Source organism: Suncus etruscus, chromosome 3 (genome assembly GCF_024139225.1).
Source record: "Suncus etruscus isolate mSunEtr1 chromosome 3, mSunEtr1.pri.cur, whole genome shotgun sequence".
Taxonomy (NCBI): domain Eukaryota; kingdom Metazoa; phylum Chordata; class Mammalia; order Eulipotyphla; family Soricidae; genus Suncus; species Suncus etruscus.
In genome coordinates, this window is record NC_064850.1 from 149,116,096 (window position 1) to 149,139,694 (window position 23,599).

General features: G+C 38.8%; 1 protein-coding gene across 2 annotated transcripts in view; it reads right to left on the minus strand.

Moving 5' to 3' along the window:
- Positions 1 to 23,599, minus strand: part of SYK (spleen associated tyrosine kinase) — a 67,565-nt gene that overhangs the window by 3,408 nt on the left and 40,558 nt on the right. Inside the window, exons 4-12 of one of the 2 annotated variants that reach the window (XM_049769559.1) lie at positions 19,675 to 19,756; positions 18,918 to 18,958; positions 16,910 to 16,975; positions 9,159 to 9,249; positions 7,942 to 8,119; positions 6,035 to 6,244; positions 4,978 to 5,167; positions 3,914 to 4,054; positions 2,934 to 3,046 (exon numbers count right to left, since the gene is read on the minus strand). In XM_049769559.1, the coding sequence (XP_049625516.1) occupies positions 2,934 to 3,046; positions 3,914 to 4,054; positions 4,978 to 5,167; positions 6,035 to 6,244; positions 7,942 to 8,119; positions 9,159 to 9,249; positions 16,910 to 16,975; positions 18,918 to 18,958; positions 19,675 to 19,756 (1,112 nt within the window). Of the gene's footprint in view, positions 1 to 2,933; positions 3,047 to 3,913; positions 4,055 to 4,977; positions 5,168 to 6,034; positions 6,245 to 7,941; positions 8,120 to 9,158; positions 9,250 to 16,909; positions 16,976 to 18,911; positions 18,959 to 19,674; positions 19,757 to 23,599 lie in introns of both variants that reach the window. The other variant, XM_049769560.1, reaches the window with a different exon arrangement.

Sequence of the window (23,599 nt, forward strand, 5' to 3'; positions counted from 1 at the left end):
ACTCCACTTGACTCATCTCCTGGAACCTCATCCACAGTGAACTCCCCTTCCACTGTGCATGATTCCTCTTTTTCCTAAAAACACAATGTTCAAGGGAAAGGAACATCAGGAACTGCAGAAACACTCATTTTTAGCTACCTCCCTGATTTCCTAGTTTCTCTTTTGTTTTAAAATGATTTAGAGTTTATTTTTCTTCCTTCAGGCAGTATAAGGTTCTTAGGCCTTGTCTTGAAGTCTTGACTTTAATTCCCCATTTAATTCCCGTAGTTGAATAGAGATATAGGTGAAGAACAGGCCAGAGTAGTACTCTTTGACATCATGAAGCCCTAGGTTACACCTTTCCAAAGTGGTTATGTCTGTGGGGGACACATATCCAAATTAAAGTTCAGGAAAGTCTATATTCGTTAAAAAGAAGGGTAGGGGCTGAGAACCAGGAAAGAAAGAGGGATCTCATTTCCCCAACAAAGGATATGTGCCCAGCCCAGTGCAACCATTGGTCTTACTACTGGCTGGTGCTCTGTACTGACTGTACATATGGCTCTACACAGAGCCAGGTGAGCCTTGCTCTTCCCAGCAAATTCACAGCTCCATGAGAAGCATGCAGCAAGGTGGAGACAGATACATATGATTGGAATAAATTCTGGCAATGCTCAGGGTAGGTGCCTTCTCTTCTCCCAAGTCACAGTTTATGACTTTTAGGGGTACCACAAAAAGGGGCAGAAGGAACTTGGTTCTTACTATGGGCTCTTAGCAGACTCAGACCAGAAGCTAGAAAACCATCTTGAGGTAATTTGTCTTCTGTTATTTGTATCAACCCACCACACACATATGCCTGTATGCATGTTCACACACATTTTAAATGTCTAATCTGGACCTTCAATTTTTGAAAATGTCTGGTCCTGACTAGTCAAGTCTTCTCAGGATTCTACTTTGGAAATGGGGAGTTAAGTTAAGACTGTAAGACATGGCCATGACCAGGTCTGCCTTTGATTGACTACAACTAACATTTCACTCTACCTACATGCTGAAAGTCTCCCTTTAGCCCTAATAGCCAGGTGAGAGAAGTAGCTCTGGGCTAGAAGGGTGCCACAGGGACTAAAATTCCAGCAGGCCCATTCTTTGATTCTTAGAAGCAGAAAGGGAAACACCTGCCTCCTCACTATAGGGCAACTGTCCATACAGTGAACTGCACTAGGTTCACTCGCCATTATAATAGCAGCTGATGCCCCTAACATAATATATCTAAAAGCATCTGGAATAATCTTGATTCTTTTTTGTTTGTTTGTTTGTTTTTTGGGCCACACCCATTTGATGCTCAGGGGTTACTCCTGGCTGAGTGCTCAGAAATCGCCCCTGGGTTGGGGGGACCATATGGGACGCTGGGGGATCGAACTGAGGTCCTTCCTGGGCTAGCGTTTGCAAGGCAGATACCTTACCTCTAGCGCCACCTCGAATCTTTGATTCTTGATTCTTAAATTGTTCCTAGAACATCAACTGTCAGTTCTGAGAGCAAATCTGATCTTTTCCATGGTTTTGGAACCACATGTGGCAGAGTTCCAAGTATCATTCCAAGGATTGAACTGGGGTCAATGTAAAAGAAGTATCCTACATGCTTTACTCTCTCCAACCCTCCAATCTGACCCTTGACGTAGGTCTTTGGCAAGTATTATAGTTCCTCAAATTACATTTGTTCATAATCATTTCTTTTATTTTCTTCATTTAAATGTTTTTAGGGGCCAGGCCCAGTGATGGTAACTGTTGCACTAAATCTGAGGCACAGAGGTAAGGGGCAATTGGCTGGGAATGAACCAGGACGTAATACACCCTCAATGTTATTAGGTATAATGTTGAGGAAAATAACCAACAGCTCATCTCTAAGGCCTTGCTTGAGGGGGGATATAGCATTCACTCATAGCATTCACTGCATAGCTTAACTCAGACATTCCTGTCTCACCACATCCATAAAATGCCAATAAAATATTCACAGGCCACCCAATAAAGTCAAAGACACTGCTGTGATTCTCAGTTCTGACCCTCCCCTGATTCCGAGGAAGTACATTTTGGTTTTCCTCTTTTCACTGCACTGCCCTTATTTCTGTATGTCTCACATGAGACAGGATGAAAGGTGCACTGAACAGACTCTGAGTGCAGTGCCCAAAAGCAGAGCATTTTGCTTTGGGGAAAAGGTTCATAGAAAGCTTATATCAATTGGCCAGCATGTAAGTAAAGTTGATGAGGAATTAGAAAAATATGTGACTTTCTCCTAAACATGTCCTTGTTCCTTGGTGTCAAATAGGATCTAGGACACTAGACTAGACTCTAACAAAATTTTCTTTTTATTTTAACCATGCCTCCTCCCTGACTCCATCCTCTTGCTCTCAGTTGCTAATTTTACACTTAAATGCTAAAATTCTGGATTGGAGTGATTGTCTAAATTTCTTTCAATGAAAGAAAACAAGTGTGGGCCTTAGAGACAACTCATAAGCTGGAGCACAGACTGCATGTAGAAGATCAGGGTTTGTTTGATACCCAGCACCCCAATAGCCCTGCAAATACTGCTAGGCATGACCTCAAAGCACAGGGCTGGGAGTAGCTCCTGAGCACCACAAGGTGTGGCTTCCAATAAATTGGCATTTCGAATCTTTGTGTTTGTTTATTTGATGGTGCTCATTGGCTACTTCCAGCCCAGTGCTTTGACAAATACACACACACACACACACACACACACACACACACACACACACACACACACACACACACACACACAAAGAGTTTAAAGGCATGGCTTTAGAAGAAAGTATTTCACCCACTGTCTGTTTAGAAGTGAGCCATTGCTAATTCACTCAAGGACAGCATTCTTGCTTCTGTTATTTTCAGGCATTTCTTCTGGCACTAGGGCCTCTGGAAAAATCTCCAGATATCTGAATACTCACTCATATGTCCAGCACAGGTTCATTAGCTCATACATCTCTCTTGGACACCCAACAGGGCACCCCATCCTTTCTCCTTTTTCTAGCATGGCAGAAACTTCACTTCCTTTCATTCCCTAAAATGCACAAAAATACATATGAGTTTTGGAAATCTGATGTAAATTTAAAAATTAAGCCAAATAACAAATAAATCAGCCTTCCAAACAAAATTGGACAGTATAGTATGATTGCACCCATATAATGTACAAGAGAACCTAATCCAGGATCTTGAAATGAGAACAGATTTGATCATGCAGGGGGAAGATTCTGTCTTTTACTATGGGGTTGGTTTCCAGGTATCTGTGAAAATGTGTTAAGCTATAGTCCTGGTCTTATGTACTTATGGGGACATATTTTAATTTTAAGTATGCTAGCAATAAATCTGATGCAGAATCAACCATTATGTGTATTTCAACTATAATTGGTGCCCCTGGATACATTTTTATGCATATTTATGTTTATAAAACACAATTGAAACAAAATCCTGTTCTGCTAACATCAAATATTTGCTTTGCTTTTCAATGTAGCATGACCAGAGAATATAGGAATTATCCTTTGTTAGAAGTAACAAAAATTTCAGATAGGGTGTCTGGCTTTTAAGAATTCCAAGGTTCGGGCTCGGAGAGATAGCATAGCAGTGTTTGCCTTGCAAGCAGCCCATCCAGGACCTAAGGTGGTTGGTTCGAATCCCGGTGTTCCATATGGTCCCCCATGCCTGCCAGGAGCTATTTCTGAGCAAACAGCCGGGAGTAACCCCTGAGCACCGCTGGGTATGGCCCCAAAACCAAAACAAACAAACAAAACAAAACAAAACAAAAAACAACCCTCCCCAAGAATTCCATGGTTCTATATTCTATACTCTATATTCTATACTATATTCTATACTCTAGCACTAATTTGTTCTGCTGGTTGTCTGATTAGGAAATCAAAATCCAGTCACTCACCCGATATGGCTTCTGCCCATAGGAAAACGCTTCCCACATTAGCACCCCAAAGCTCCAAACATCACTCTTGCTGGAGAATTTGTAGTAGTTGATGCACTCTGGAGCATACCACTTCACCGGCCACTTCCCATGGGTTTGTGCCTGGGAGGAAAGCAGAAGGAAATGTTCATAAGAAATAACACTGAAGATACCTATATTCCTTGTAGCATAGTCACAGTGGCCTAAGGTGGAAGACTTCAGTATCCATGAATGGATGAATGGGTCATGTCCTTACAATTGGGGGGAGTGGTCTCATTCTGTCTTATAAAGAGAGAATACAAGCCCTGCTATGACAGATTTCTGAGCGCATAGCCAGGAGTAACCCCTGAGTATCAATGGGTGTGGCCCAACAACAACAACAACAACAACGAAAGAATAATATATTGTTGCACAAAATATTCCACACAAATGTATTTTATCAGCAACTTGACAAATAAAATAAAATTTAAAAATTTGACATTATGTTTTATACATATTGTATGGAATCAGACAAAATTTCTTGTATTTTTATTTTTATTTATTTTTCTTTAATAATTTATTAAAGAAAGGCACGTTGGTTACAAACATGTTAATAGCTGGGAAGGAACTTTTATCAGGGATGGTGCTTGCCTTGCATATGACCAGACCAGGTACCACATATGGACCTCAGAGCCTGTCAGAAGTTATTCTTGAGCTGAGAGCAAGGAGTAAGCCCTGACCAACCCAGTCGTGCCCCACCCCCCCCCTCCACAATTAAATGGCAGCAATTACAAGCCTGCCCCTAGTACTAGAGTGAAGCTGCCCATGAAGAGATACTTAGTCAAGACACTAACCTGGGGCCAGAGTGTTAGCACAGTGGTAGGGTGTTTGTCTTGCAAGCAACAGACCTGGGACAGACCCAGATTTAATCCCTGGCATCCTATATGGTCTCCTTAGCCTGCCAAAAGCAATTTCTGAGCACAGAGCCAAGAGTATCCCCTGACCACCATTGGGTGTGCCCTCCAAACAAAGTCAGATGCTTTGAATAATGGCTAAATCATTCCTACCTTGTAGTAGTTTTCATCAGCACGGAGTGCTTTGGAGAGCCCAAAATCACTGATCTTCGCATAATGTTGAGTTACCAGCAGTACATTTCTTGCAGCCAAATCTCTGTGTACAAAATTACTCTCCTCCAAATACTTCATTCCCATAGAAACCTGATGAACCAGTTCTATGATGTTCTTGTCCTTGACATGCCTAAAATTCCCAAATGTGTCGTCAGCAACCATAGAAGAGATGCATTTCAGAGAAATTTTACTTTTCAGATAGATCAAAGATGAATTCTCTCATTTTTCTATTCTTAAATAAAGATCATGAGTAGTAGCAAAATAACTGATAGCTAGTGAATCTAGAGCTATTAAAAAATCCCTACTCCTCTAGTGTTCAAGATATACATGCAAATTGTAAAAGAGGAAAGTCATACCTGTCTCTCCATGGATTCAGTTCAAATACTTGTATTGGCAGATAACAAAACCAACCCCAAATCTCAGTTTCTTGTCTGTAAAAAGGAAGGTATCAACCTTTCTTTTTAGGAAACTGAAAACCCTATCTTAGTAAAGTATAAACATAATGTAGCAAATGGCCTAAACTTATTCACTATTATTATGAAATAGTCCCAGAAAGTCCTCAAACTTAACATTAGCTGTGGATGAACACAGCATGATAAATCCATTAATGGTTATAACCACTAAAAGTCAGTGAAATTTTCAGAAGCAATTACTCACATGAATGCAGTCAGTGGAATATGGGAGGTAACACATATACAATGCATATTTAAATTTTTAATAGAATGTGTTCTGCTTAGTGAGGAGGGCATGCTTTCCAAGATATTCTAGTGAATCAATTATTTCTATAATTAGGCCAAAACAGGGTGAGGAGGAACAACAAAGTGTTGTGACAGTGCTTCGTTAAAATAATATGAAGTAAAAAGCAATTACAAAGATTACAGTTTATGTTCCCTATTTTCTCAAGGCCCCTGAGTGTGGACAAACATTGGGAAGGTAGAGAAAAGGAGATAATTTGTTGGAGAGATTGGGTGGCTCATAGTTCTCAGTTCCAAGATACCTGTTCTGCTGCAAGTATTTATTGAGTGGACCAAGTTCTGCCATCTCCATCACTAGCATCCAAGACTCAGCTTCACAAATCCCAATCATGCGCACGATGTAAGGGTTGTCAAGTTGCTGCATGACATTGGCTTCTGTTAGTAACTCATCTTTCAGAGTAGGATCATTGGCCTCATTCTTCAGTATTTTCACAGCCACTGTTTTCACAACTCTGAGAAAGAAATCATCATATATGAGAAACATTTTCATTCATTTATATTGCAATTATTTAATTAATTTGTTTGGGTGTGGCCCCTAATGTGGTTCATTTACATTTATTTATTTATATATCTTGGTTTTTGGCCACACTGACAGTGCTCAAGGCTTACTCATGTTCCTACATTGAGGGATCAATCCTATCAGGGCTTGGGAACCATACAGGATGCCAGAGATTAAACCCAGGTTAGCTCCATGCAAGGCAAGAGCCCTATTCTCTATGCTATCTCTCTAGTTCCCATCAAACATAATTCTGATTTAGAAACAAGATTACTGACATATTTTCCATAGCATGGAAATGAGTCTAAAGAATACATGAATATGTTTTTGTGTGTATACACATACACATATGTACACTCCTGTGAAAGGGAAAAAATTAATAGCAAGAGTTTCAGTGAACACTTTTATCTATATTCTTAGTCTCTGAATCATACACATTACTTTCTGAAGAATAAAAGTACAACAGTTCTTTAAACTTAAAATATATCAATCAATTAACACAATTATATTTACTATCAACAACATAATTCAAACATATATATTCAAAAAGAGGGTTTATTCTAAAGGACTTTAGAAACCAGTATTAATAATATGTGTGAGGATATTTTCTAAAGAGTGACTCAAATATAAATAAATTAGGATAATTTAGCAATTTTAATTGATGGTTAATATATTATTATTTGAAATGACTGGCTACAGCAAAGATCCAATTACAGTTCAATATTTGTCATTGAGAATTCTGGATTAGTTAAACAAGACACAACTAGAAAGTCAAAGGAAATTTATGAATACACTTGGTATCACTGAATTATCATGTTAAATAAATGTAATAATTTATTTAAAGTAAATAAAAAAGAGATATGTCTATCTATATAAAAAGCAAGAAAAATACACTAAGGATTAGTAAGGGTAGAATAGGGTACAAATATGTTTTTTACTATTTTTATTTTAATTCTCAAGCAGTTGACACAAGATATCATTATTAATTTTGATGACTTTTCCCCTCTATTATTTAAATATAAACAAGGATTATGATTGCTCAAATTTTCTTTTTTTACTTTATTTTGTTGTTTTTGTTTGGTTCTGTGTTTTGAGGGCCACACCGAGCAATGTTCTTTCCTCTGAAATTACTCCTGGCAAGCTCAGGTGACCATATGGCATTTCAGAGATCAAATCACAGATCAGCCACATGCAAGGACAATTCCCTCCCTATTTTGCTATTACTCTGGCCTTTTTTATATTTTATAATTTTATATATATAATATAATTTATATTTTATAATTGTCAGCAAGGCAAAAAAACTATAACTGGTTAATAGATATAGCAGATGTTGTCAAGATAATGGCATCAGAAATGAAACACTAGGATGTTAATTTGAAAAAAGAAATAAAAAAGGTTTTGTGTCAGAGTGATGTGTAGGGGGTAGGTCATTTTCTTTGTATTCTGATGATCAGTATCCCACAGGGTACCTCAGAACACTGCCAGGATTAATTCCTGAGTAAGAGATAAGAATATTCTAAATCAAAGAAAACAAATAAAAGGTTTTTTCCTGCTGGACTCAGTTCTGAGTATGAATTTGGGGGCAGGAAGCATAGATGGTTCAACTCTGGTTGGTCTTATCAGAAGGGTCATAGGGAAAGTGTGAACACTTACTTCTTCATCTGGTAGTAGCCCTTCTTCACAGTCCCAAAGTTGCCTGAGCCTAATTCCTTATCCTCCAAGGTCAGCAGCTTTGGATCCAGGTAAACTTCCTTGGGCCGAATCTCCTCAGGGTCTGCATAAGGGCTCTCGTACACTTCCGTGTCCATAGGCAAGGCTTCTCTTTGCACTTCTGCAATGTAGAGCACACAACTCTGTGGCTGGACCCCTGAGCTGGACCCCTCACCTGTCTCCCTAAAATGCACACTCTGGCGACACACCTGCCTTCCAGCACTGGGACAAGGGCAGCTCACAACTTTTGGAGAGCTACTAAAGAGAAGGAGGTGACCTTAAGCTCTGTCTAAAAATTCTTGACCTTTTGTGCCTGCAAAAGGTAATGATGATGCTACCTCCCTTGTTGGCTTCTGTTAGAGAGTTAAGGGACAGCAAGTATACTCAGGCAATGTTATAAAAGCTACAGACATGGCTTTAAAATAAGCTAGGGGTCTGGCTGCCTGGCCTCATCCTCTGGAGCTCTCCTACAAAGGCCAAGAGGCCCAAGTTGAGTGGAAAACCAGAGCTGCTGGCTGCCCCACTAGCTGCTCCATCCCCAAACCACATGCTCCTCTAGAAGGCCCTGAGGCATAAGCCTGCATTTTGACTGACCCTTGGCCAAAATCCTGAGCCTTTCAGGACACAATTTAGTGAGAGGCAATGGTTGGTGATAGTCTTAGGCTCCTGTATACAGTTAATCAGTCAGAAATATTATTTGGGGACTCCATAAAAACCAAGTGGGTGATTCAATTCTTTGTTTAAAACAAGTCCAAGAAGGATGTCATGGAGAGGACATTTTGCCCACTCCAAATTAGTCAATTCCCTCCACGCTTTTAGAACTTAGCATCTAAGACACTCCCCCAACTCCTCAATTAGCAGAATGGGGCCTTCTGCAAAGATTCAATAAAAAGCACATTCTATTCTTTTGGGAAGACTATTGCCATAGAAGTGCAGGCTTGGAACAATACAAGTATTATATGATCATATTTCTCAGAGCTCATTATTTAGCAGAGCTCACAGACACTTGCAACTAACCCAGTCGCACTATTCACAGAACTGCGACATGTGCTCCTGCTGTCAGACAACTGGATGACAATGATAAAGACTAGGCCATCTGCAAGTGACCACAAAAGGTATTTGTGTTCTAAGTGTCCAGAGGCTAAATGTGCATATCTCACCTCGTTCCGGTGCCCAGGGACCCACTTCTGGCTCATAGGGGTTGAAGGTGCTCTCTGGCCGGTTCCCTTGAGAAGAGGAGGGGGTGGAGGGCTGAAGCACACAATGACAACAGGTCATGTTTCTCACTGACACACAGTTGAGGAGATGTGCAATTATTTTTTTGTTGTTCATATAGTCATACCATAACTTATGCGAGAAAGACAAAGGAAGACAAGAAGAGAGAGGAAACATCACAAGGAATATCTCATTCTTCAGGCCACTGCCTGGGCACTATGACAGATGCCAAAAATCAGGCTCTTTCCACTCAAGTCTAAAAGTATCTCAGAGGCATTGGGAAAGACCTGACCATTGGAGGAATTTTCCTCCGCCACCCCTTGCAAGCCCTTTAAGATCCTTCCCACCAGCCATAGGATGAAGAAATGCATAGTATTTCCTTTCTCCACTTGGAGTCCTTTTCCTTCACCATGCATTTTCTATTCAAATGCACAGAGTGAAAACACTCTGCAGATGCTTCCACCCATATCTCAACCTAAAGCACCTGTGCACTATCTTTGCCATCTTGGATGGCCAGTGGGCAACATCTGGTTAGATGGTTCCAGAAGGAAAAATGTCTGGGAAGCCAGAGATCTCAGGTGGAAGATGGCTGACCCAAGCTATGAGATGTGCTAAACCATTCTCATCCTTGTTATGAAGGATGTGAGAAGGTAATCTCTGTTACCCTAAAGGATATTGACTTTCCCTTTCACTGAGGTCTGAGAACTAAAGAATGACAAAGTAATCTATGGTGAAATCTTGGTTTTTAGTAACGCTGACCTTTCCAATTATTTATTTGATAAGCAGTCATTTGTGTCATGGAATAAATTCTAAATGCTAAGAATAAATTCTAAAGCTTCGTAAACTTTCCATTTTCTCTTTCAAGCCTTTCCTGTCCACCCTTATGTTCAACTGAAAAGATGGTGTTTCTGTTTATTTTAATTCATAAGGAAACCCCAACCTGACACCCCTTAACTCCTCCCCCACTCTACAATTCAAACTATTTTAGTTTGGGTGCGAGTTGAGTAGAAACATTCTATTTCCATTTACTTTTCAGTGCCTAAACACTGGCCAAAAAGAAATGAGATACTGCCAGATTTTAGAGAAACTGCAGGAAGAAGACACAATAAGCTTACTAGTCCACTGTCACTTTATTTCTGGCACACCCAAATCCTTTTCTTCTTCCCTAGTACCTCTGGCCTATGAACCAGAAGCAATTGAAGATGCAATGTGCCATTTGCCAAACCTTGACTTCCTCATTTGCACTGTCTCCAAAGTGCCATAGAGTAGCTGCTCTTTGACAGGGTTGAGAGACAAACACTCACCAGATCCATTTCCTTAGACACCATGTTGGCACTGTTACTGAATTGGCTAGCAGCAGTGTTCATGATAACAGGAATAATAAAATCTGATGTTCCAGGGAAGTCACTTATTATTGCATTAAAGCTTTGCCATGCCCGTTGTTCAGTGTGAATGTCATAATATGTGTGTAAATTAGTGAATGAAAAAAATGAGCCAGTAAGTGAAAGAATGAGTGAGTGAATGAAAGAATGAGTGAGTGGATAAAAGAATGAATAAATGAGTATATAAAAGATAGTAAATGAATGAATGAATGAATGGGACATCTGCAAACAGGGAGATGTGAGGGGTAAGCTAATGTGACTGAAAAAATTAAATTCTTTTTCAAGTCTTTACCCCCAAAGACAGAATTAAGTCTGAGAAATTCCACATAACCAAGACTCTTTGAAAGCTATATGTGGGTTCTAGGATTATTAGATGTGCTGTGATTTTACTTCTCACTGTCTTGAGAAACTCCTGATGAAAAATTAGAAAAATCTCAAGCATTCTAATTGGAACTCCTTTTAATTTACTGCTATATAAAATTCCAGAATAAAAATAAATCAATTTAAAAAAATTCTCATTCCTGTGAACATTTAATATCATTTAAACTTCTTTTATGTTCTCTGAGGCAGCAAAGTTCTTAAGACAAAGACACAACTTCCAGGACCCAGGACCAGTCATGAAGACAAAGAGAGGACATGAAACTTTCTTTTACTCTTCAGACCTCCACCCCTCAAACTACAATGACTTAATGCTGGTGTGCTACCTCACCCCTTGACAGAATGTTTTTCAGAGCAGATCTACACAAGGCTTGAACAAATAACTATGGAAATAGCTAACATATGTACTCAGTGAGAAAGAGTCTTAAAACTGAGTTAGAGCTATGAAAAAATATACTATCAAGAGTACTGGCACACTCATAGGATAGACACAGCAAAGCAAACATCTGTACAGAGAAATGCCCATCCTGAGGAGTTCATTTTATCCATGGATGATGACATGAATGCGGTTCTCCTTTGGAAGTCAGGCACAATATTTTCAGCTTTAGAGACTGGCTCCTCTACTTCCATACTACCTATTCCAGACCACCATTTTTAGACCCTCAGTACTGCCCTGACATCATGATCATGGTAAAGATTCTGCCCTGATGCTTTGGGCTTCTCCATAGTCTCAGGACAAGGGTGAACATTGCACTCAGGAGCAGCTCTTGGTAGGTAAATGATACGTTTTCCCTGGACTGGTTGAAGAGACGACTACCTTATGAGAGACACAAGCACATTATATTGTTCCTAAAGTACTCAAGGGACAGACTACTGAGTAGATAAGTAACAAAATTTATCCCTCTAAGTTAATGTCTAATTAAAAATAATTTGTGGACTTTAGAAAGAATGAACTCTAAGGAATACTAATACATGAGAGAAGTGTTGGTTATTATATATTTAATAAAATTACATTTGTCAACTATTTTTACTGTGTATTTATGATTTATTCTGCCTTAGCCAATAGAATCATCTTTCATGCTCACATAGCAGGTGTAAGGTGAGAAGAAACCTTTTCCCATTCAAAAAATAGGGCAAACATGCATGGTGACCACTAGATGGCATTAGCAATCTTAACTCTCAACTTTCCTTTTTCCAAAGAGGAAATTTTTGGAAACTTTCCCCTGCAAATCTGAATGCTATAAAAACCAGACCATTTTGCAATAATGAAAAGAAAATTATGTTAGGCTATAAAGTGTGTTCCCTAAGGGTTATTCTTCTATTGTTCAGGGTTAACTTTAAGCACAAATGTGTTTAACAGCTCTTCTTGAAGTGTCTTTAAGAACCAAAGAGGAACACTTGTTAGATCTCAGGGGCTTATCTAAGCCAGAGTTTCTTGAGTTGAAGAACTCCCTGCCTGTCATCCATTTCCTCTCTCTGACATCCATATTTCTTGAAATTTATTTTTTGGGGGTGGGTAGGCTACAACCTGTAATGCTCAGTGGTTACTCTTGGTTTTGTGCTCAGTAGTTAATCCTGGCAGGGTTTGGGGCTCCTTCTAACTCAGGCAACAGTATGCCTTGCATGCACCTCCTCCTGAAGAGTAAATTCTGAGAACTTTTAGGTATGCTGTTCCCACTTAACCCCTCTACTCCCACAAAAAGAAAACTAAAGGAAAATATGCAGTACCATGTTAGTCAAGATGGCAGTAACAAAGCTGCCAGTTTAGCTGTATTGGTGGCACAAACCAAAGATTTTTATTCTCAATGATGAGACTATGGTTTTGGTGGGGAGTACAAGTGGGGGGAAGATGCATCTGACTTACAATAGATCTTCTCTCACTTCAGAAGGAAACTTCCGCCTTTTATAGGGATGTGGAAATCCATTTTCACACATGTCTAGCCCCGCGTTTCAGCATTACAGGAGTGACCTGAGAATTTCTTTCCCTGCCTCTCTCTAGAAGAACTAGGAAGAATTGTAGAATTCAACCTGTCTGCAAGCAACTTTATTCTTGATAAACTCAATTAGAATTTTGTAACATTTCCACAACTAAGATAAATTTATTTCCACAACTAAGGAAAAGAGAATTCTGTGTTTATAACAATGCAGTTTTGGGAAAATTTGAAACACAAATTTTTAGTTTTATTTTAGTTTTTATGAAAGGCATTATTAAAACTCTGCCCATTTTTTCTTCAAAAATGGGCAGGTTTAAGGGAGTAAAGACTAATCTGCTATTAATAATTTCCTTAAAGGTCAATTGGTCTTCATGCAAGTGTGTGTTGTAGTGGGAGGGATGGATCACACTTGGATTTTTAGCTATAGATATTTCTTTCTATGTTAAGTATTTAAATGCGATACAGATGGGTGGTGGGTGTGAATAGGAGGAGATCAAAGGACCTTGGTGGAAGGAAATTGACACTCCAGTGATGGGTGTGGGATTAGGACATTATATGTGTGAGACATTATCATTCACATTATTTAAGATTTGATACCTCAATTATAATTGGGAAAAATGTCACAAATTTCTACAGAAAAGTTTGAGTTTAACTACCCTGTGCTATATTATGAAATGTTAAGTGACCTTATAATAATATGTATAATAATAATCTTATAATAATACTCAAATAAAAATAAACTTGTCAGGAACTGTTTATACAATAAATTAGTTCTAGTTCTAAGAAGCCCTTTTGTGCTTGAGTTATTAAAAACTGCTTTGGAATTGATCAAATTTAAGAAGTCATTTGCACCTCGGCACACAGATAATAGTAGACATTCCCACAGGTCTTTTATTCATCACTGGTTATTAAACAGGACAGTCACTATTTGTGAAATAATTTCCAACAATTTGGTGTTGTAAAACACTAGTTCGCCATGGGACTGGAGCTACATGTACCTTCATGTTGATGATTGTTGTGAAATTGCCTTTCTTGGTGCTCACAGAATATCACTCTTCTCCCATGTACAAAGTATGGGGCCCTACTCTGCTGATCACCCTGTTACCAAGAACCAAGGGGGTCATTATCATTGTCAGATAGGTGGGGCACAACTACCAGAACTTTCACTTTCAGAACTTTTACTTTTTCTGTGATGTGCTAGATCATCTTTTCTCATATTTAAATATTGAAATTAATTTGGAGAAGATATATATTTATTAAAAATTTTAGTGGATAGGGTGCTTTCTGTAGACACAGTAAACCCAGTTCTCTCCCTTGCATATCATGTGGTCACCCAGCACTTCCAAGAGTAATTTCTGAGTATAGATCCAAGACTAAGCCATGAGCACTACTAGATGTGGCCTAAAACACAAAAAACAACAAAACCAAAAACTTTGGGCCAAACAAATAGTACAATAGCAGGGCAATTGCCTTGCATGCAGATAACCCTGGTTTGATTTCTAGTACCTCCAAGCCCAGTCAATAGGTTTCTTTGAACCTGGAGCCAGGAGTAAGCCCTGAGAAATGCTGGGTATGGCCTAAATAAAAAATGCCTTAAAAATTAATACTACCTGGACAGAAAAACATTCATCCAAAGAGACATATGCCCATCACTATTTATTGCAGTTCTCAGTACAATAGCTAAGACTTGAAGTCAAGCTAAGTGTCCCAAAAGGACAAGTGGATGATGAAGATGTGCTATATATATATATATATATATATATATATATATATATATATATATATAATATTGAGATTAATCCACATAGCTGTAAGTAATAATGCAATCATGCAATTTACTGCAACATGGATGGGACTGAACATATTATGTTAAATGAAGTAATTGAGAAGAAGGAGAAATAAGAATTAAATCACTTATATGTGGTATTTTAGAATAACTGAATGAAGAAATGCAATGGCCTAAATGGAAGTTGTCTTGAACACCTTTGGCCCCACAGTATAGTGAAGAAAAGGAAATGAACTGAGAGGAGGAGTAACACAAATATGAAAGGATGGGGGCCAGGGTACAAGTGGTCTCAGGTACATTGGTGGAGTTAATAAAGAGCAGAACTAAATATCCAAGCCAAAGTCAACAACAATGGAATCAAGAGACCAAAACTCTAACAATCTAAACTTTAAATGAGCCTGTTGTATTGGCAGGCTTGGCGGCAAAGGGAAACACACTGGGAGCTTGGTGTAGGAAGGTTCAACACTAGGGTAGGATTGGCTCTGATTCATTGTATGTCTGAAACCTAACTGTGAGAATTGTAAATCACAATGGTTTCAATAAAATACCACCAGAAGTGATTCCCACATATAGAGCCAGGAAAAACCTCTGAGCATCGCTGGTTGTGGTCTAAAAAAACAAAAGCAAAAACCTAAAAACCCCCAACAGGCTGCTCGTGGTGGCTGGAATCAGACACAAAGCCACAGGGCAAAAGGAATACTAGCAAAGAGAACATTTTGAAAATTGGTTCCCCAATTTTTAACACATTTATCTGTGCACAGGCAAGCCCATTGCTGTCACCCTCAAATCATATGTCCTGGGGCCGGAGAGATAGCATGGAGGTAAGGCGTTTGCCTTTCATGCAGAAGGTCATCGGTTCGAATCCCGGCGTCCCATATGGTCCCCTGTGCCTGCCAGGAGCAATTTCTGAGCATGAAGCCAGGAGTAACCCCTGAGCACTGCCGGGTTGACCCAAAAACCACAAAAAAAAAATCATATGTCCTATGAGCTGATCAATACTGACCATAACATGGACACAGAAAGTATTATTTCATTTAGGCCTACTCCACAATTCTCACATTTGAACACTGCATTAAACTCACTTATATGGTCAACAAGATTGAGACATTTTAGTATGCATATCTTATTGGAGAGTGACTGCTAAATAAACTTGGCACCTTCCAGCTTTTAATCTTGATTCTAACCCACCTAACTCACATTACTAATAGCCAACTAATAGCTAGCCATATACTAAAATATCCAGAAGAAATACTAGCAGAAATTACAGTAGAAACTATTGCTAATAAGTGGATCAATTTTATGTCACCAGTGAGAAAAATAGAAAAGAAGAAAAGGTGTTCAGATACTTGTTCTATGTGTATGTGTGTGTGTGTGTGTGTATGTGTGTATGCATCTGTGTATATGAAGGAGATGTTCTTCTTTAGAAATAAGTCAAGTTAAAGAATGCTTTTCTTTATTTCCTTCTGGTTTTTTTTTTTTTTGGGGGGGGGGGGAGTTTGGGCCATAGCCAGCAGCACTTAGGGATTACTCCTGCCTCTGGGTTCAGAAATCATACCTGGAAGGTTAAGGGACCATATAAAGAGCTGGGATTGAGTCCAGGTCACTGCATACAAGAAAAATGCCTTACTAACTGTACTATCACTTTGGCCCCAATTTCCTTCTTATTTTAAATATTAAAATGCATCACTTTAAGGTCAACGAAGTAGCACTCCTCATCCTCAAATTCCTCACTGTCTTTATAAGGGTACTAAAGTGTGTATTAGAAATCTACTACCATGATGAACTATTAGTGGCATTGGGCACCTAAAACCTAGCCTCTAGCCCTCACAGAGCAGTGACCACTAAGCCTTGGATTTCCTGCATAGAATCCATACAGCTAATTACTGTAATACTACCACTTTCAATTTTGGCATTTCAGTAGTGGCTTGTGTGCTATGACAGTGACTTTCCTGTGAGAAACAGTCATTCCTGTGAGTGGACTGCAGTGACATTCAGCAGTGCACATGAGCAGAGAGCAGGCTCATGGGCCTGGGCATGGCGGCAGAATGACTAGGACCCACATGGAAAGCACAGTGAGCACCAACACTGCAGAGCTGAGCAAAGAGGGTGGCAGGCAGTGCACGTGACAACCGAGGGCAAGTGGGGGCAAGTGGGGGCTGAGTGTGAGTCAGTCCTACCACTCCGTGAGGGAGAACAAGCAGGGGACGTGTTAGCACCTTTCTCTGGCCAGGCTTGGGGAAGGAGTATGATTTGATTCTTGAGATTAATCCAGTTGACCAACTCTAGAAACCATGACAGCAAAGAGGAAGAATCAGTGTTTCAGCAAACAAACACAGGTACCTGGTAGACATGCTCAGCTGCCCCCTGTAGATCCTGCTGAAGGGATTAACATTACAAACACTTATGTTGCCCTCTGAGTGGAAGGATCTGGAAAAAACATTTTGGTGCTATATCCCATAGAAGTCTATACAATTGGAATTGTAATGTTAGTAAGTCCATGTTTCATAAAGAATGATTAAGTCACAAATCATGCTAACAAAACTAAAAGTTAATCTGATTGCCTGGTTATGTTTCTTTTTTAGTTCCCCTAGTTCTGTGGGACATTTGGAATTCACTGAGAAGCATTCATTAGGATAGGAATATTTTTCCCTGTCTGAATTTTACCAGTCACTAAAGTGTTACCCCAGGGCTGAACTTCCTGAAGCTTAGGACTGAATTATTTGGAGAGTTCTTCATCCCAAACCCTCAACCATATTAAATCACTAAGCCCCTTAGCTGTGTAAGGGAGGGGAAAGAAATAGAAGTTAATGTGGTCATTGTCTCTAACTTGACTGACACTGACATTTCAGCAAATGCCTGTGCTTCAATCTGATGGTCAATGTTATGTCTGGATGTCTTCTGGAGAATTGAAGCAGAGGGCATTCTGCTTTCTGTTGGTCATATTCTCTGAAGATAATAGGCAAGCATAGTGAGCACAATCCCATATGGGAAGGAATATTTACCACTTTACAAATGGAAGTAAAAAAAGGAGACCCAAAATCGATAGTTAAGTGTTCCCACCTTTTGACCCACAGCAGCAAAGTATGTGTTCCTGCTTTGAATATAAACCTTCAGAAGTTTATAATTGTGCAGATGCAGGACAGAGATAAGATTCTTCTCTTCTCTTCTCTTCTCTTCTCTTCTCTTCTCTTCTCTTCTCTTCTCTTCTCTTCTCTTCTCTTCTCTTCTCTTCTCTTCTCTTCTCTTCTCTTCTCCTCTCCTCTCCTCTTCTCTTCTTTCTCTTCTCTTCTCATCCTTTCCCTCTCCTCTCCTCTTCTTCCTCTCTTTCTCATTCTATCTCTCTCATTCTCACTACCTCCCTCTCTCTATCTCTCAACTTCCGGCACACCCACGTGCAGAATGTAGTCAAGTGACATTTCTATGTCCTACAGCATGAAGAGGGTAAAGGGTCTTGAGACCACCCTGCTCATTCCTTCTTTGGATTTTTCCTAGTTTCATATCACTAAGCATCCATCCCAAGCCTTCTTCTACTTAAATCATAGTAAACCAGTTCACAGAAAGATCAGGTAATCTGAGAACAGTGGCTGAGATGATTGGATGTGAATCGTGATATTGACACTAATCTAGAAGACATGTGACAATTATCACACACGTGGATCATGGACTTAGGTTCAAATAAAAGGTTTAAGTTGGGGTATGAACAATAGGTGTGATTACCTCCCAAATCAAACAGAAGGCATCTATCTACCTAACTATGTACTAGGTTTTGTGATCATTGGGTATACTTTCAGAAAGTGGAGAATTAACCTAGCCAGAAATTAAGCAAATTTGTCTAACATAAAAACAGGCTGATATTGGGGCTGGAGAGATAGCACAGCATTAGTTTATTTGCCTTGCATGTGGTCACATCAGGAGGGACCTGGTTTGATTCCAGGCATCTCATATGGTCCCCCTGCCTGCCAGGGGCTATTTCTGAGTGCAGATCCAGGAGTAACCCCTGAGCACCACTGGGTGTGGCCCAAAAACCAATCAATCAGTCAATCAATTATTAAAATTAAAAAGAAAAGAAAACAGGATGATATTAGCTGGAATTCACCAGCAATAATGGTTTCCCTAAAATATAAGCAATAGTCAAGTGTATTAGCAGCAATATTTATTATATTGTTTGACTAAAAAATGCTTATGATTGTGTTTCACAGTCAGGATACTGCAACTAACACTTACCGCGGGATGTAATGGGAGTGGGGGACGAGCTCCAGAATTCCCTGGTTAGAAAGAGCATAGATAATTATTGCTATCTCCTTAAAAGCCCCGTCTACCTCCTCCACACAACAGGTCAACTTATGTGAGAGAAATAGTACAGTTCCACAATGAAATGTAATCTAACTGTGTACTTCTTCCTATCACTTTTTATTAAAATGTCTCATGTTTTAGGTTTTTCTTTAAAAAATAACTTATTGGGGCTGAAGTGATAGCAGAGCAGGTAGGTTGCTTGCCTTGCATGCAGCTGACTTGGGCAATTCCACCATCCTATATGGTCCCTTGAGGTCCACCAGGAATAATTCATGGATATAGAGGAAGGAGTTATTCCTGAACATCATCAACTGTGTCCAACTCCCCCATCCATCAAATACAAAAAAACTTATGCACTATTTTTTGGTAAATGGTATAAATACCATGAATGTAAAAGTAAAATATTACTTTTCTACAATGAGATATATTCTCTGCCTGCACTTGTTTTCTATCCTCTTTCACTGAAGCTTCTCATGTATGCAATAGGAACATTAGTATTTAAAGATAATCTATGAGCTGTTTTTGGTAAATGGCATATATAAAACTGGAGCATTTATGACATCACTTTTCATCAGTCAATAAATACAAAAGCTCATCTCACCCAAGCTCACAACAGAGCATTTAAAATAAGGTTGATTATCATTAAAGGCTCAAAGATTAAAACTCTAAAAATGTCTCAGTAACTTACCTGTTTGCCCACCAAGCTTTTTACATGGAACTGTCAGAACTCTCAACAAGCCATCTGCTTTGTAAGAATAATGCTCCACCAACTGAAAGAGAAAGTAGGAAGGTGTGATAAATAATGAAGGCAGAATACAAAGAAATCAAAATATGAACAGCTGATTCCTCTTTCAGACTTTAAAAGTGATTCAAGGCCAAATGAAACAACCAGCTTGTTTGATTGGCCTCTATGGTCTCAAAGGCAAAAGACTTTCTCTTCTGGATTTTATTCCATTTTTGCTTATTTTTTGGGTGTGTGTGTGTGTGAAGATTACAGGTTGCACTTATTTGTGTGTTTTCTTATACCTTCATGTAATGTTAAACAAATGAACTCAGCACACTACAATTCATTTAATAAGCATTCTACAGAGAATCATGCCTGGAGATGAACTTTAAGGAAGAAGGTGAATGAGACACACTCTGATCTTGGGGAAGAGCAAGAAGTGAGTCCAGTGTAGCATTACTAAAATTGTAATAGTGTTGGGTTATTAAAGTCTAGAAAAACAACCAATTTAGTTAAAAAAAATCGGGGATAGAAGGAACCACAGTATATTGGGCTATGCATGGGTATCCTTGATGAATTGGTCCCAAGAAAATAAAATTAAGGAATCATTTTTCACAAAAATAAGTCAGTGGTTCTTCAAGAAATGAAAATACAGATACTCCTCGCTTAACAACCTACCTGTTTAGCGACTGCTCGCACTTACAACCCTCTCTTCACCGTTATTTCATTTTATTTTAAATATATTTTTTCCATTTTGTACACTATACAGTAGAGTACTGTGGTTTTTGATGTTTTAATGTACCTACTTTACTAACTTTATGTTTTGTAATACATTGCAGTACTGTGTGTAAATTACACAACCTATGCAAATTAAAACAAATGGAAGTTTTCAATTATTATTTTCTCGTTATTTTACTTATTTAGAATACTGTATTGTCAAGTAATATGCATATACTGTACTATTGGATACAGTACATGCAGTTCCTCACTTAATGACCAATTTGCTTAACAACCAAGTCTTTGAAACAGAACATGGTGGTTAACTGAGGAGTATCTGTAGATACAAGGAAATGGATGCATGTTCCTGATTATAGATTGGGAGGATCAATATTAAAATTGCAATAATTTCCAAGGCATTTTACAGATTTAATGTAATCTCTATAAGGATGTTCATTACATTTTTTAGAGAAATAGATCAAATATCTTTGAAATTCATATGGAACAATCTTCATGAAGAGCTAAAGCAATCATTGGGAAAAAGATAGGAGGCATCACTTTCATGACTTCAAACTGTATCACAAATCAGTAGTTATTAAAACAGCATGGCCTTAGAATAAAGACAGACCTAAGACCAATGGAATAGACTTGAATATTCTGAGACTGACCCTCAGGTATATGAGCAATATAATCTTTTAATAAAGGAGCTAGAAATATGAAGTAGAGCAAGGAAAGTGTCTTCAACAAATTGTGTTGAAAAACTCATTAACTACATGGAAAAAAGTGAACTCAGACCTCTCTTTAATGACATGCACAAATGTCAAATCAAAATGGCTTAAATACCATGATATCGACCTAAAACCATAAATACATAGTGGAATAAAGAGGCAGAACACTCCATGATATTGAAGCTAAAGGCATCATCAGGTGGATATAGCTGACTCTGCTGTGCTTCTTAAGCACAGCAGATATCCTGGGCCTTCGCTCTGCTTGCTTCGACCTGGGAACTTTGATCCTCTCTTTCATCCTTCCATGAGGGCTCCCTTCTCCTGAGATGAGTCGTCCCACCCACAAGGGATGGAGCCAGAGGAGCCTGGTCATGAAGCAAAGTGGAGCAGCTGAGAATTCCACCTAGCCAATGAATACCACTACAACACAGAAAAATCCACAATACAAGCATGAAAATGGGGAAACAATGTAGACCACCATCAGGCATAGAGAATGAAGATGGCAAATCTGATGACCCAAAAATGGTCAACCACCTAGTTAGTCTCTCAGATATGAAGTTTAGAGAAGAAATATGGAGGCTGTTCACAGAACTCAAAGAAAGCATAGATTGAATTGAACAGAACACAAGTAAGAATCAAGAGAATATGAAGATAAAAATCAAAAAACTCCAAACTGAAATAACAGGTCAAATAACAGGTCTGTAAAACTCAGTAGATGAATTGAAAAACTCAATGGAAAATCTCTTCAACAGGTTAATAGCAGCTGGATAGAATTAGTGAGTTGGAATATGAGATGCATAGCAACTCCATACAGCAGAAGAGATTGGAAAAAAGCCTTAAAGAAAATGATCAAACAATGGAAAAATTACTCAAAGAATGTGAACAGATGAAAATAGAAGTCTTTGATAAGCTCAACAGAAACAACTTAAGAATCATTGGAGTCCCAGAGACCCAGGAAAAAAATCTCCAGGAAGAATCAACAGTCAAGAATATCATCAAGAGAAACTACCAGAGGTAAAGAATACATGTGACCCAATCCTTCATGCCAGAAGAGTACCAGATAAAAGAGACTCCAGGAAAAACACCCAAGACACATCCTAGTCATAGTGATAAACCCCACAGATAGAGACAGAATTTTGAAAGCAGCAAGATCAAAAAGGGAAATTACATTCAAGGGAGCATTCTTGAGATTTACAGCAGACCTGTCACAAGAAACACTCAAGGCCAAAAGGCAGTGGTGGGATATAGTGACAAAACTCAATGAAATAAATGCTTCACCTAGAATACTGCACCCAGCAAAACTCACTTTCAGGTTTGAAGGAAGTATACATAGCTTCACAGATAAACAACAGCTCAGAAACTTTACAGACTCAAAACCAGTATTAGAATAAAAACTGAAAGGTCTATTTTAAGACATGACTTACCAACAGACACATGAAACTTCTACACAAAGATGGCACTGAATCCCATGACAATTATCTCTCTCAATGTCTAAATGCACCCATTAAGAGACACAAAGTTGCTAAATGGATCAAAAAACTGAATCCAACCCTCTACTGCCTACAAGAAACAAACCTGAATAGTCAGAACAAACAGACTCAAAATCAAAGGCTGGAGGAAAATTATCCAAGCAAATAACACCCTTAAAAAAGCTGGAGTGGCCATACTAATATCAGATGACACAAACTTTATACTCAGAAAAGTTGCAAGAGACAAAGATGGACATTTTGTACTAATCAAGGGATATGTACAGAAGGAAGAAATCACTCTTCTAAACATATATGCACCCAATGAGGGACCAGCAAAGTATTTAATACAATTGTTGACAAATCTGAAAAAGGATATCAATAAAAACACAATAATTGTGGGAGAACTCAACACGGCCCTGCCAACACTTGATAGGACAACCAGACTGAGACCCACCAAAATATACTAGACCTGAAAAGAGAAATGGAAAAAAGAGGCCTAGTGGATATACATAGGACACTCCATCCCCAGAAACCTGGATACACATTCTTCTCCAATTTCCATGGATCATTCTCCAGAATAGACCAAATGCTGGTACATAAAACATACCTCAATAAAATCAAGAGGATAGACATTTTGCAGGCTACCTGCACTGACCACAAGGCTCTGAAATTAGATGTAAACTACAAAGGAACACAGAATAAAAACTTTAACAGCTGGAAATTAAACAGCCTACTACTAAACAACCAGTGGGTCCGAGATGAAATCAAAACTTTCCTGAAAACAAATGACAATGAAGACACTAACTATCAGAACCTATGGGACACAGCAAAAGCAGTCATGAGAGGAAAATTTATAGCTTTGCAATCACAAATCAGGAAGGAAGAAGGGGCATACCTGAATAGCTTAATGATGCAGCTCATAAAATGATCAACAAAAGGAACCAAAAATAGGGAGATAGAAGGAAATAACAAATA